Genomic DNA, 14,613 nt, shown 5'->3' on the forward strand with positions numbered 1-14,613 from the left:
TTATATATGAGGCATGATTATTGTTACAAGATATTGTAATTTGAAGTCAAACCTATACTCGGTATGTTTGCATTTTGCCTCAGTGATCTGGGGCAAATTGCTAGCTGGTAGACAGAGAAGACCTGTGGCACAATATGTTACAAATTACATTGTGTCAGAATTTAAAAGTGTCAGGTAGTTCTCCTTTTCAGTCAATTCAACACCAGACTTGACTTATGTTGACCAGCTAAGTTATTGTGCAATATAAAGTTTAGTCTATAACAGTAATTTGAGCATAAACCAATTGGAACAGAAATCATTTCTGTAGTAAAAAATCACTTGATATATAGTAACCATATAAAACATCTAACACAATATAAATGGTGCAACATTAAACAAAATTGGGTCACAAGTAAGCTGATTATGGTAAAAATATATAAATATGCTGCACATAGAAGGTCAAGTTTATATGTTAGATAATCAAAATATTCATAATCCAATTAATGTAAATGAAATACACCAAATAAATTACTTTTAGGTAACATAAATTTCAGGAATAATGTTTAACATGTTAATCACATTCCGGACAATTACAATCATCCACATTTTATAAGTTAATTTGAACAGCATTTATACAACAAACATTACTGCAAATAGAACACACATTAGTACTGTTGTCATTATTTTCTGAATGTACACTTTTTTGTCGAGCCATCTGACATGCACGACTGTATGATAATCTTTATGAGGGGTAGTGGTGAGGTTTAAAAATCTGTCATGATCGGTATGGATTCAGGTAATTCTTTTCTATCAGTTCTTGAATCTTATAATATGCTGTACTCATGAAGTTTGTTTACAACATTAATCTTCCTTATATTATTTTTAACCATCATCTATTATAAAGACTGTCACATTTTTTTTTCACTATAACCGACAAGCAGTGCATTATTTGCAAACATTAAGCAGTTTACAATTCATTCACAGTCCTTTTGGTCATCCTACAAAATTGTATTTACATCCATCCTTTTATAGCCTACTTTCATTGATTCATCCATAAAAAGGCTGATCACTAATGCTATAGTATTCTGTCTTAAGGCAAGTCCTTTCATGGATTATTCGTTCTCCACAATTCTGTATTCATGATCACCTCTTTTAGCTCTTGGTACCTTTTCCCTTCCATCAGATCATCTAGCATTGACTTCCTTTTCCTTCCTCTAGGTCTTTGTCCTTCAAATTTATCTTCTATATGTACTTTAGTAACCCCTCTCCTCTCAAAATGTGTCCTATTCAGTTTTTCTGCCTTCTTTTTATTGTGATTAGGGTTTTCTCTTCTCCAGCTATTCTTGGTACTTCATTTGTCTTGTGGTACCTTCAACTGATTTACAGCATCCTCCTCTATATCCATATTTCAAGTGCTTCCAGATGTTTATCTGATACTTTTAAAAATCAATGTTTTAGAAAGGTTGAATGGCAGAATAAAAACGTGCCTTTGTATCAGTCACTCTTACTGCAAAATAGTTATTCTCCTGCTTAAATATTATAAAAAAAAGCTTTGGCTTTATCAGTACCTTCAATATATTACTGTGCATCATAAACATTCATCACAATTTTTATTGCTTATAATTCTGTGAGGTTTTACAGCACAAAAAAAAACTTTGCTATTGATTATCATAAAACTGACTCCCTTTTTATTTTGCAAACACTAGATCTAAAAGCCTTCTTTCCTTGTCAGATTGTATGCTGGTCTTCTCCTGTCATTTTCCAACTTTTCTTAATCAAAACTGTACCAAAGACCTGACAAAGTGCAAAATACTATAAGCATGCAACCGCTATTATCACCTTCCCCTACGTTTTTGGGGAAATTTTTTTTCTGACGTATTCCTTTGAAACCTTTCCCTCACATCGACATACCTTACACACCCTGGTTAGCCATTAAATTGCAATATTCATAACATTCCTACAACTTACCTATGAACTCCTTATGGGAATTCTTTCATCACTTCTTTAATCCTCCTCCTTACATCCATGTAACTTTCACATGAATTCTTATACAGTATTCATATTAAACTTTCAGATTATGAAACTTTGTTTCTCATGTTTCATTTTAAAAATTTTTTGTTTTATGGTTCAATCTAGGAGCTATGCATTTATATTTATGATGTATACCAAAGAATAACATCTGTAAATGTATGAAAAGAATGTTAATATTATGAAAATTATATGTTTTATTTTTCTAGGAAAAGTTGCCAAGGTACAAAAGTTGTACTTGTTTTCCAGTTTTTTATTTGTGTAAAAGCAATTATACATACGACACATTCAAATTCTCAAAGAAGTCTATTTCACAGTTCTTAATCTTATGCATATGACATTATGATGAAAATCTTGTTAAAGTCTAGTACAGTATTCAAAGTATCATTAAAAAAATGCTTAAAGCCTGCCTCAATTCATTAAATATTTTTTAATAAGGTTCCTTCCATGTTTATACCTTTAAAAGAAATGAATAAAACTTTTTGCCCAAATTATTAGTTTTGGCTCACCGACTAATAAACCTTAACAGTAATACTGTACAGTACTGTACTTTTCTAATTTGGAAAAATTTTCAATGAAAACTAGCAATATTCATGAAGGGGTTATATAATAAAACCAACGAAACATTAAAAAATCTATTATAATCATAAAGGTTACAACTTTATACCCTAGGTTTCATGCAGTTCCCTCAACTGCATTGTTGCGCTAATAAGTCTGCCTCTTCGGAAATATACGGATGAACATTACCATACCTGTAATACAGCATATTGACTAATATCTTTACAAGGATATTTATTATTGATAAATGTTATTTTCATTAGTAAAATAAATTTTTGAATATACTTACCCGATGATCATGTAGCTGTCAACTCCGTTGCCCGACAGAAATCTACGGTCGGGATACGCCAGCGATCGCTATACAGGTGGGGGTGTACACAGCAGCGCCATCTGTGGTCAGGTACTCAAGTACTTCTTGTCAACAAGACCTCAATTTTCTCCTCGGTCCACTGGTTCTCTATGGGGAGGAAGGGCGGGTCCTTTAAATCATGATCATCGGGTAAGTATATTCAAAAATTTATTTTACTAATGAAAATAACATTTTTCAATATTAATCTTACCCGATGATCATGTAGCTGATTCACACCCAGGGTGGTGGGTGGAGACCAGCATACATGTTAACAAAGAAGCTAAGTATCCCGTATTACATTTTATTAGTTATTCAAAATAACAATATAAAATAAATAAGTACCTGGTAAGGAAGTCGACTTGAACCATTACTCTGCCTTTATTAAGTACGTCTTCCTTACTGAGCGTAGCGGTCCTCTTAGGATGCTGAACAACTCTTAGGTGCTGAAGTATAAAGGGCTGCAACCTATACTAAAGGACCTCATCACAACCTCTAACCTAGGCGCTTCTCAAGAAAGAATTGACCACCCGCCAAATCAACCACGATGCGGAAGGCTTCTTAGCCGACCGTACAACCCAAAAACAACAATAAAAAGTATTCAAGAGAAAGGTTAAAAAAGGTTATGGGATTATGGGAATGTAGTGGCTGAGCCCTCACCTACTACTGCACTAGCTGCTACGAATGGTCCCAGGGTGTAGCAGTTCTCGTAAAGAGACTGGACATCTTTGAGATAGAATGATGCAAACACTGACTTGCTTCTCCAATAGGTTGCATCCATAACACTCTGCAGAGAACGGTTCTGTTTGAAGGCCACTGAAGTAGCCACAGCTCTCACTTCATGTGTCCTTACCTTCAGCAAAGCAAGGTCTTCTTCCTGCATATGAGAATGAGCTTCTCTAATCAGAAGCCTGATGTAGTAAGAAACTGCGTTCTTAGACATTGGTAGTGAAGGCTTCTTAACAGCACACCATAAGGCTTCCGATTGTCCTCGTAAGGGTTTAGACCTTTTTAGATAGTACCTAAGAGCTCTGACTGGGCAAAGTACTCTCTCCAGTTCGTTACCCACCAAGTTGGACAGGCTAGGGATCTCGAACGATTTAGGCCAAGGACGTGAAGGAAGCTCGTTTTTAGCCAAAAAACCGAGCTGCAAGGAACATGTAGCCGTTTCAGATGTGAAACCTATGTTCCTGCTGAAGGCGTGGATCTCACTTACTCTTTTAGCTGTTGCTAGGCATACGAGGAAAAGAGTTTTTAATGTGAGGTCCTTAAAAGAGGCTGATTGGAGCGGTTCAAATCTAGATGACATAAGGAACCTTAGGACTACGTCTAGATTCCAGCCTGGAGTGGACAACCGACGTTCCTTTGAGGTCTCAAAAGACCTAAGGAGGTCCTGTAGATCTTTGTTGGTGGAAAGATCCAAGCCTCTGTGGCAGAAAACCGCTGCCAACATACTTCTGTAACCCTTGATCGTAGGAGCTGATAGGGATCTAACGTTCCTTAGATGTAACAGGAAGTCAGCAATCTGGGTTACAGTGGTACTGGTTGAGGAAACTGCATTGGCCTTGCACCAGCTTCGGAAGACTTCCCATTTAGATTGATAGACTCTGAGAGTGGATGTCCTCCTTGCTCTGGCAATCGCTCTGGCTGCCTCCTTCGAAAAGCCTCTAGCTCTTGAGAGTCTTTCGATAGTCTGAAGGCAGTCAGACGAAGAGCGTGGAGGTTTGGGTGTACCTTCTTTACGTGAGGTTGACGCAGAAGGTCCACTCTTAGAGGGAGAGTCCTGGGAACGTCGACCAGCCATTGCAGTACCTCTGTGAACCATTCTCTCGCGGGCCAGAGGGGAGCAACCAACGTCAGCCGTGTCCCTTTGTGAGAGGCGAACTTCTGAAGTACCCTGTTGACAATCTTGAACGGTGGGAATGCATACAGGTCGAGATGGGACCAATCCAGCAGAAAGGCATCCACGTGAACTGCTGCTGGGTCTGGAATCAGAGAACAATACAATGGGAGCCTCTTGGTCATCGAGGTAGCGAACAGATCTATGGTTGGCTGACCCCACAGGGTCCAAAGTCTGCTGCAAACATTCTTGTGAAGGGTCCACTCTGTGGGGATGACCTGACCCTTCCGGCTGAGGCGATCTGCCATGACATTCATATCGCCCTGAATGAACCTCGTTACCAGCGTGAGCCTTCGATCTTTTGACCAAATGAGGAGGTCCCTTGCGATCTCGAACAACTTCCTCGAATGAGTCCCCCCCTGCTTGGAGATGTAAGCCAAGGCTGTGGTGTTGTCGGAGTTCACCTCCACCACCTTGTTTAGCTGGAGGGACTTGAAGTTTATTAAGGCCAGATGAACCGCCAACAACTCCTTGCAATTGATGTGAAGTGTCCTTTGCTCCTGATTCCATGTTCCCGAGCATTCCTGTCCGTCCAATGTCGCACCCCAGCCCGAGTCTGATGCGTCCGAGAAGAGACGGTGGTCGGGGGTCTGAACAGCTAACGAAAGACCTTCCTTGAGAAGAATGCTGTTCTTCCACCACGTTAGAGTAGACCTCATCTCTTCGGAAACAGGAACTGAGACCGTCTCTAGCGTCATGTCCTTTATCCAGTGAGCAGCAAGATGATACTGAAGGGGGCGGAGGTGGAGTCTCCCTAACTCGATGAACATGGCCAGCGATGAAAGTGTCCCTGTTAGACTCATCCACTGCCTGACTGAGCATCGGTTCCTTCTCAGCATGCTCAGGATGCACTCTAGGGCTTGGTTGATCCTTGGGGCCGACGGAAAAGCCCGAAAAGCTCGACTCTGAATCTCCATACCCAGGTAAACAATGGTCTGGGATGGGACGAGCTGGGACTTCTCTAAATTGACCAGGAGGCCCAGTTCCTTGGTCAGATCCATAGTCCATCTGAGATTCTCCAGACAGCGACGACTTGTGGGAGCTCTTAAAAGCCAGTCGTCTAAATAGAGGGAGGCTCTGATGTCTGCCAAGTGAAGGAATTTCGCAATATTCCTCATCAGTCTCGTAAACACAAGAGGTGCCGTGCTTAGGCCAAAGCACAGGGCTTGGAACTGGTACACAACCTTTCCAAAGACGAATCTTAGGAAAGGTTGGGAGTCTGGATGGATGGGGACGTGAAAGTATGCGTCTTTCAGGTCTAACGAGACCATCCAGTCCTCCTGCCTGACCGCTGCTAGGACCGACTTCGTCGTCTCCATCGTGAACGTCTGCTTGGTGACATAAGCATTGAGAGCACTGACGTCCAGCACCGGTCTCCAACCTCCTGTCTTCTTGGCTACAAGGAAGAGACGGTTGTAAAAGCCCGGGGATTGATGATCCCGGACTATGACCACTGCTTCCTTTTGTAGCAAGAGCGACACCTCTTGTTGCAACGCTAGCCTCTTGTCCTTCTCCTTGTAGTTGGGAGAGAGGTTGATGGGAGAGGTAGTTAGAGGGGGATTGAGGCAGAACGGAATTCTGTATCCCTCCCTTAGCCACTTCACAGACTGAGCGTCTGCACCTCTGCTCTCCCAAGCTTGCCAGAAGGTCTTGAGTCTGGCTCCTACTGCTGTCTGGAGAGGAAGGCAGTCAAAACTTGCCTTTTGCGGACTTGGAACCCTTCTTGGACTTGCCACGGTGACTGTCTGCACGGGTACCTCCTCTGCTGGAGGTTCTGCCACGAAAGGGCGGGATGAACCTAGAAGCAGGTGTATCAGCTGCTAAAGGGCGGAAGGGTCTAGGCACGGAAGGTAAGGTTTTAGCCTTACGTGCAGAAGAAGCCATGAGGTCATGCGTATCCTTCTGGATAAGTGAGGCAGCCATCCCCTTAATCAACTCCTCCGGAAACAAAAACTTGGAGAGAGGAGCAAACAGCAGCTCTGACTTCTGGCAAGGAGTTATACCAGCAGATAAGAAGGAGCACAGATGTTCTCTCTTCTTGAGGACCCCTGATACATATGAAGCCGCAAGTTCACCAGACCCATCCCGTATTGCCTTGTCCATGCTGGACATGATCAGCATGGCCGAGTCCTTGTCAGAAGGGGAAGTCTTCCTGCTTAAGGCTCCCAAACACCAATCGAGGAAGTTGAATATCTCGAAGGCACGAAAGACTCCCTTCAACATATGATCAAGATCGGAAAGTGACCAGCAGATCTTCGAACGTCTCATAGCCAACCTGCGGGGAGAGTCAACCAGACTTGAGAAGTCGGCCTGGGCAGAGGCAGGAACCCCCAAGCCAGGTTCCTCTCCCGTGGCATACCAGACGCTCGACTTAGAAGCCAGCTTGGGAGGAGGAAACACAAAAGAGGTCCTTCCCAGTTGCTTCTTGGAATGCAACCAGTCCCCCATAACCCTCAAAGCTCTCCTTGAAGATCTGGCGAGAACAAGCTTGGTGAAGGCAGGCGCAGCAGACTGCATGCCCATAGCAAACTCGGAGGGCGGAGAACGAGGGGTTGCAGACACAAAGTGTTCAGGATACAATTCTCTGAACAAAGCAAGGACTTTGCGAAAGTCTAAGGAGGGTGGCGAAGACTTGGGTCCTTCAACATCAGAGTGAGGATCATCCAGATGAGCAGCTTCATCCTCCGATACATCCTCATCCGAAAGTTGAGTTGTGAGTGGCAAAGGCAGAGCAGCAAGCTGAGTGGCTGAATCCTGCAGAACGGGTGCATGCGTACCTGCGGATCCATCATCATGCCTCTGCTGGACAGACTGTGAGCTGGCAACAACAAAAGCAGAGGGCCGGTGTGTGGGAGGGTCTGCGGTGGGCTGAGGAGCATGCGGTATGGTATGCAGAGCATGAGGTAAGGCATGCGGCTCATGCTGCATGGTATGCGGCTCATGCTGCATGGTATGCGGCTCATGCTGCATGGTATGCGGCTCATGCTGCATGGTATGCGGAGCATGCTGTAAGGTCTGCAGAGCATGCTGCATGGGCTGAGGAGAATGCCGCATAGTGCTGGAACCCGGCAACTCCTGATGCGGCAGCTCACGCATGTTAGCAGATGGTACAGCAAGAACATGCGTCTGGCAGTGAGGACTGCGCATCGGTGGAGGAGCTCTCACAGGTGGGGTGTGGGAGCAGGCAGCCGCAGTATCTGCTGAGCGCACAACCTCTGCGGGTTGTAGGTTAACAGGCGAGGTGTTAACCTTCTCGGCATGATACTCCTGCATAAAAGCCGCAAGCTGAGACTGCATAGTCTGCAGCATGGACCACTTAGGGTCTACTGTGGCTGGAGCAACAACAGACGGAGCAGAGGCCTGTTGAGGGACCACTCTACCTCTCTTGGGAGGTGTGCAGTCATCAGATGACTGTGGCGAGTCCGAACTGACCCAGTGGCTACACCTGGGCCGTTGGACTAGCTCGGAAGGGACCTTGCGTTTGAGCGGTCGTGAGACCTTGGTCCACCGTTTCCTCCTGGAAACCTCTTCCACAGACGAGGAATGTAAGGGCTCATTCGTCTGGGAGTGGAAGGGACGATCCTTAGCAGATGCGTCCGCAACCACTGAGGATACATCCGTGCGCCGATCAAGGCCTGCCGAACCCTTTGGTCCTTCGACATTGCTTCTCCCCTGGGCTTGGGAGCTTGCAAGAGGTCCCGGACTGGGAGGACGACTGGCACGCACAGATGTACCCTCATGCGCAACACTGACACTGACACTATGCACAGCACTAGCACTAACACTTCCCACTGCACTCTTCGCTTTCAGCTCTCTGACATCTGCCAAGAGCTGATTGCGGTCACTAACCAACGACTCCACCTTATCACCGAGAGCCTGAATGGCACGCAACATATCAGCCATTGCAGGCTGAGCACTCGTAGCAGGTTCGGGAGTCACCACCACCACAGGGGAAGGAAAAGGTTGAGGGGCATGGGGAGAGGAAAAATCCACAGAGCGAGAAGAACTCCTCCTATCTCTCTCCTTCTCTAACCTACGTGTATATCTGAGGAATTCATTAAAATCGAATTCCGAAAGCCCATCACATTCCCCACATCGATCTTCCAATTGACAGGATTTTCCCCTACAATTGGAACATACGGTGTGAGGATCTATAGAGGCCTTCGGAAGACGCCTATTACAAGTCCTAACACTACACTGCCTGTATTTAGGAACTTGGGAATGGTCAGACATCTTGAATTTTAGAGGTAGTCAAGGGGGAATTCCAAAATAAAGCAAAGATCGTTAACCAATGAATCAAATTAATTCCAAAAGCTTGCTAAGCTAAGGATAAAGCTTCCTGTACAGCGAAGGCTAAATTTCAGAGCAAATACATCACCAAAACGTGAACAAAAGACTCCAAAATCAACAGCGTATCCATGTAGGTCTTGCCGGCGGCACGACAGAGGAAAAATTGAGGTCTTGTTGACAAGAAGTACTTGAGTACCTGACCACAGATGGCGCTGTTGTGTACACCCCCACCTGTATAGCGATCGCTGGCGTATCCCGACCGTAGATTTCTGTCGGGCAACGGAGTTGACAGCTACATGATCATCGGGTAAGATTAATATTGAAAAAACAGATTTAAGGACTTGGTTAAATCTGGAGTTTAGGGCCTTAATACATAAGTGGAGGAATCATGTATTTTTCTCTCAGCCACCTTCCTAAGAGACCTGTGCATGAGTGTTGTAATTCTAGGGGTATTAGTTTGTTGAGCGTGGTTGGAAAAGGGTATGGTAAAGCGTTAATACGATTAAGAATGAAACGAAGGATGCAATTTTGAAAATGCATGGTGGCTTTAGAAGAGGTGGGAGATGTATAGATCAGAATTTTATAGTTAGGCAGATATGAGAAAAATATTTAGCAAATGATAAGGAGGTATACTGTATTTTGCATTATGGTTCTGGAGAAAGCTTATGATAGAGTTGATAGGGATGCTATGTGGAATGTGATGAGGCTATATGGAATTGGTGGAAAGTTGTTGCAAGCAGTGAAGAATTTATACATAGACAGTAAAGTGTGTGTTAGGATAGGGAATGAAGTGAGTGAGTGGTTTCCAGTGACAGTGGGGCTGAGTCACGGATATGTAATGTCGCCATGGTTGTTCAATTTGTTTGTTGATGGAGCTGTAAGAGAGGTGAATGCTCACATGCTTGGTCGAAGATTGTTAGAGACAGATAAGAGTGCTTATGAGTGGGAAGTAAATCTGTTGCTGTTTGCAGATAATACTGTATTGGTTGCAGACTCAGAGGAGAAGCTGTGTCGATTAGTGACAGAGTTTGGAAGGGTGTGTAAGAGAAGGGAGTTGCAAGTAAATATTGGTTATGAGGTGCACTAGAAAGGAGGGTGGTGCTAGATTGAATGTCATGTTGAATGGAGAGTTACTTCAAGTAGATCAGTTTAAGTACTTGGGTTCTGTTGTTGCTGGAAATGGTGGAGTGGAAGCAGATGTAGATCAGCGAGTGAATGAAGGATATAAAGTGTTGGGAGCAGTGAAGGGAGTGGTAAAGAAGATTGTTCAGGATGAATGTAAAGTTTTCTGTGTGAAAAATTGATTTTACCAGCTGTGATGTATGGGTCGGAGTTATGGGGAATGGAAGTAACAGAGAGACAAATTGAATGTGTTCGAGATCAAGTGTCTGAGGAGTATGATCGGTGTATCTCAGTTGGATATGGTTAGGAACGAAGTAGTAAAAGTGAGAACGGGTATGAGGAATGAATTAGCACCTAGAATGGATATGAATATGTTGTGGTGGTTTGGCCATGTAGAGAGGATGGAAAATGGTCATCTATTGAAGTTGGTGATGAATGCAAGAATTGATGGAGATGTGCAAGAGGAAAGCCAAAGTTTGGGTGGATAGATGGAGTGAAGAAAGCCCTAAGTGACAAGAGGATAGATGTAAGAGAGACAAAAGAGCGTGCTAGGAATAAAAATGAGTGGCGAGCGATTGTGATGGAGTTCTGATAAGCCTGCTACCCTGGGTGACCGTTAAGGTAGTGGAAGTAACGGGAGTCAACATATGAAGCTTCATTTGTGGTGAAAGACAGGGGAGGGTGAGCTGTGGCACACTGGCAATACCAACCAAACTAAGTTGAGTCTGTCATCAAGCACGGATGAACAAGAAAAAAAATCCTCTTTGGTTTCCTTTTGAGTGTCAGCTACTTCCCAAAATTGGGGGAAGTGCTACAGTAGATAGATAGATAGACCTTTGTGATTTACACATTTTGGACTACTGTATTAATCTTTAATAATCAAAAGATTTCATCCCTTGACCTACAAAGACAAAAAGGGTATTGTAAATCCTTAACAATAGCTAAGGTTTCTCAAAGTTCATTGGCTAAGATCCTCAACCCTCATCCTGAAGAAGTTTTGGTTAACTTTCAAGGTGAAAGAGAAAGGTTTTGGTGCCTTCTATTAGAAGCAATTATGCCTTTGAGGAGCCAAGTTAAACTCGGATGGGGATGGCAACATTATCTCAAGTATTTATTCAAATACTAAGATTTACTTTTAGAACCAACCCCATAAAGTTATCACTACAGTACTTATAAAATAATTTGATGCATAATTAATATATGTAAATGATACTCTGAAAATAAAAATTGAAAATTAGATTTAAAAGCACAGACTTACCAAGTACTGAACCAAGGGTAGCAATGTTCTCCAACATGGAAAATAAGGAAAAGAAAGTGATGAAGAGATTTTGAATGAAAAAAACTAATGCAACGGTGCCCTGTTATTTACAGGGATAACATTTGGAGCCCCTGGATAATGAAATTTGAGGATAATAGCAAACAATTTCGAGTCCAATACTGAACACATGAAAAATAAATTATTTACCTAAGTAATAATAGACAATAAGGTCAGTGCATTATTATAATCATAATAATAATAACACTATTGGCATTAATAGTGTTTTCTCTCTCTCTCTGACACCCTATTCTGCATATTTACGGTAAAATTACTGTTTAGAAGTATACAGTAATTAATAGGTTATACGGTTCTCTGTATCACAAATAACTGAACCCGCAAAGATAGAACCAGAGAATATCAAGAGCTAACTACCCCTGAAATAAATATACATTGGTATTAATGAAAACTGTAATAAGTCTGTACTTACCATCTACTGTACTACATTCTTCTGCTTGCTTAGATGAACTATGACGATTATGAATATGATGATACAATACCCACGATGACAAGGTGAAAAAAGATGATAGTGTAAACATTGTGAAGTTGATTTTGTTACTGATCTTCTGAGGATATGCCAGAATGACCATCTAGATTATGTGCAGATGATAGAATAAGAAGTAATTCAGATAGTGTTGGATGGAATGACATCAAGAGTAGATGATGTAAGGGATTGTGGACTGTCTATAATAGACAATTTTTCTATACCATTGGGAGAAACTTTCTGATAAGCAATTGGAAAGGTCGAATTGCCTCTATTATCAAATACAGCATGTAACTTTAACTTTGCACTCCCTGTGGGGATTGCTATTCATATTTTTTCTTTTGCATCTTTAACAATGAGGAAAACTTCACTAAATTTTCCTGCTGTCAAATCTGTGGATTTATTTTAATTTCTTTTTTCCTACTGGTCTGTCAATGACTTGATTAAGTCTTCCTGCTCTTCAGTCATCGACTCTTCTTCTTCCAGTAGATAAATTATCTTATTTCACTGCCACCAAGTTGTCTTGCTGTGTGGATGATCCTTCTCAGGCAATCACTAAAATTTCACAAACTCGCTCCCTAAATTTTTCACAGCCACTGAAGCTTCCGGGCTTTAATTCACGCATTGCCTCCTTGATAAACTTAAAATCATTGGTAATCGTAAATGTATTCTAGTAATCAATTCTGCTTAAGTCTAGGTCTTCATCAATAGCTATCCTTATCATATCAAATAGCTTGAGAGGAGGTGGCTTTAAAGCACCTTAAATGGTTTGGCTCCAAGGTTGCAACAGTGAGGTTTTATTATGTGAAAGAAATTCAGCTCATACATGTTCATTCTCAGTGAAGATGTCTTAAGGATTGCCCAAAGCATTATCAATCAGCAAGGAATTCTTTGAAGGGCATACATTCCTTCTCTAAATAACCCTTTACAGTGGGAGTGAACCATTTGCTGAACTACTGTTATCTCTATGGGTAATAGGTTGGCCAAGCCAAGGCACCAACCACCAATTGAGATATTCACACTTATACTAGAGAGTTATTGGGTCCTCTGAGTGGCCAGATTGTACTAGAATAGATCCCTCTCTGGTAATGGCTCATTTTTCCTTTTCATACACATACACCGAATAATATGGCCTAATCTTTACACATTCTCATCTTTCCTCATACATGTGACAACACTATGTAACCAAAAAATTCTTCTTCACTCAACTGCAATGTAATTGCTCAGTGGCTACCTTCCACTTGATAAGGGTAGAGGAGACTATTTAGCTAAGATAAATAGCTCTTCTAAGAGAAAGACACTCCCAAATCAAACCATTGTTCTCTAGTCTTGGGTAATACCATAGCCTCTGTATCATGGTATTCCACTGTCTTGGGTTGGAGTTCTCTTGGTTGATGGGTACACTCAGGCACACTATTCTGTTTCCTTATTTCCTTTCCTCACTGGGCTATTTTCCCTGTTGGAAGCCTTGTACTTATAACAGCCTACTTTTCCTACTAAGGTTGTAGCTTAATGATAGTATAATAACGATAATATCAGGTCTGACATCAAAGTGGAAAGATATCGGCAACTAAAACCATCTTGAGCAATATTATCCTCTTTTTGAGATATCCTAAAAACGAAAAAGGTTCTGTTGTTCTGTCAATTAAAGATTATATGTCCATGTTTACTTAAATTTTGAAACATATTGTACTAAATTTAGTTGCTAAAAGTTTTATAAAGGATAATGCTAAGTCCTTCATCACCAAAATATCTTCATCATACAATTATGATATATTCTGTTTATACTAACTTCAAGTGTTATAGTAGAGTAACATTATCAACTTAGTTGTTACCCCCAGCACTCTCTCAGATCCCTTTTCCTATAATTTCCGCATTATAAATGCTTCTGTTGTTGATGTCTCTGGCATGAAGACATACTCAATTAAATATCTGTACAGTGTTTCCTCTTGAACCTTTTCTAACATTTTAATAATTTTTTTTTGTCCTCTTAATTTTGTTATCAGTTCCCATATGCTCAACTAAGCTTGTGGATGACATCTACTCTTGCTGCTTTTACCGAGCCTATTATTAATACAGATAGCCCATTTTTTTCATCTTTCTGAGAATTCTTTTAACTTCTTTGTTCCTATATTATGCCAACATTTACCAGTTCTTGCATGTTCTCGGGGTCCTTATTTAATGATTTAGCATTATTATTTATCATGATCTTTTATTCTTTACTTCTTAATTTTTTTCTACACTAGGCTGTTTCTTGTTAGGGCCATTGGGCTTGTAACATTCAGTTTTTCCAATAAGGCTTGCAGCTTATTTTGTAATTAAACTAATAATACATAAAATTAATAATAACAGTAATAAAAATTCATAACATTCAAAATATTGTATTGTCACAATCATTCCAAAATTGTTTGTATTTTCAGCTTTGGTAGTTTCTCCATTTTCCTCTTTTATACACTGTATAATACTTTCCTCAATTAAAATTCCTTCCATTATTCTAAGGCATTTTGTTATCCTAAATATTTTCTATTTACTCTTTTCTGTGATGAGATTTTTATGACATTCCTATAAACATTTCTTGTTTACCTTTGCTA

General features: G+C 41.4%; 1 protein-coding gene across 1 annotated transcript in view; it reads right to left on the reverse strand.

Moving 5' to 3' along the window:
- Nucleotides 1-2,628: 2,628 nt before the first annotated feature.
- LOC137645620 (NADPH-dependent diflavin oxidoreductase 1) overlaps nt 2,629-14,613 on the reverse strand; it is a 98,392-nt gene continuing 86,407 nt past the window's right edge. Inside the window, exon 7 of the mRNA XM_068378431.1 lies at nt 2,629-2,759. Within this exon, the coding sequence (XP_068234532.1) occupies nt 2,713-2,759 (47 nt within the window). The 3' untranslated portion in view covers nt 2,629-2,712. The remainder of the gene's footprint in view (nt 2,760-14,613) is intronic.

The sequence above is a fragment of the Palaemon carinicauda genome, chromosome 8, assembly GCF_036898095.1.
Source record: "Palaemon carinicauda isolate YSFRI2023 chromosome 8, ASM3689809v2, whole genome shotgun sequence".
Classification (NCBI taxonomy): Eukaryota; Metazoa; Arthropoda; class Malacostraca; order Decapoda; family Palaemonidae; genus Palaemon; species Palaemon carinicauda.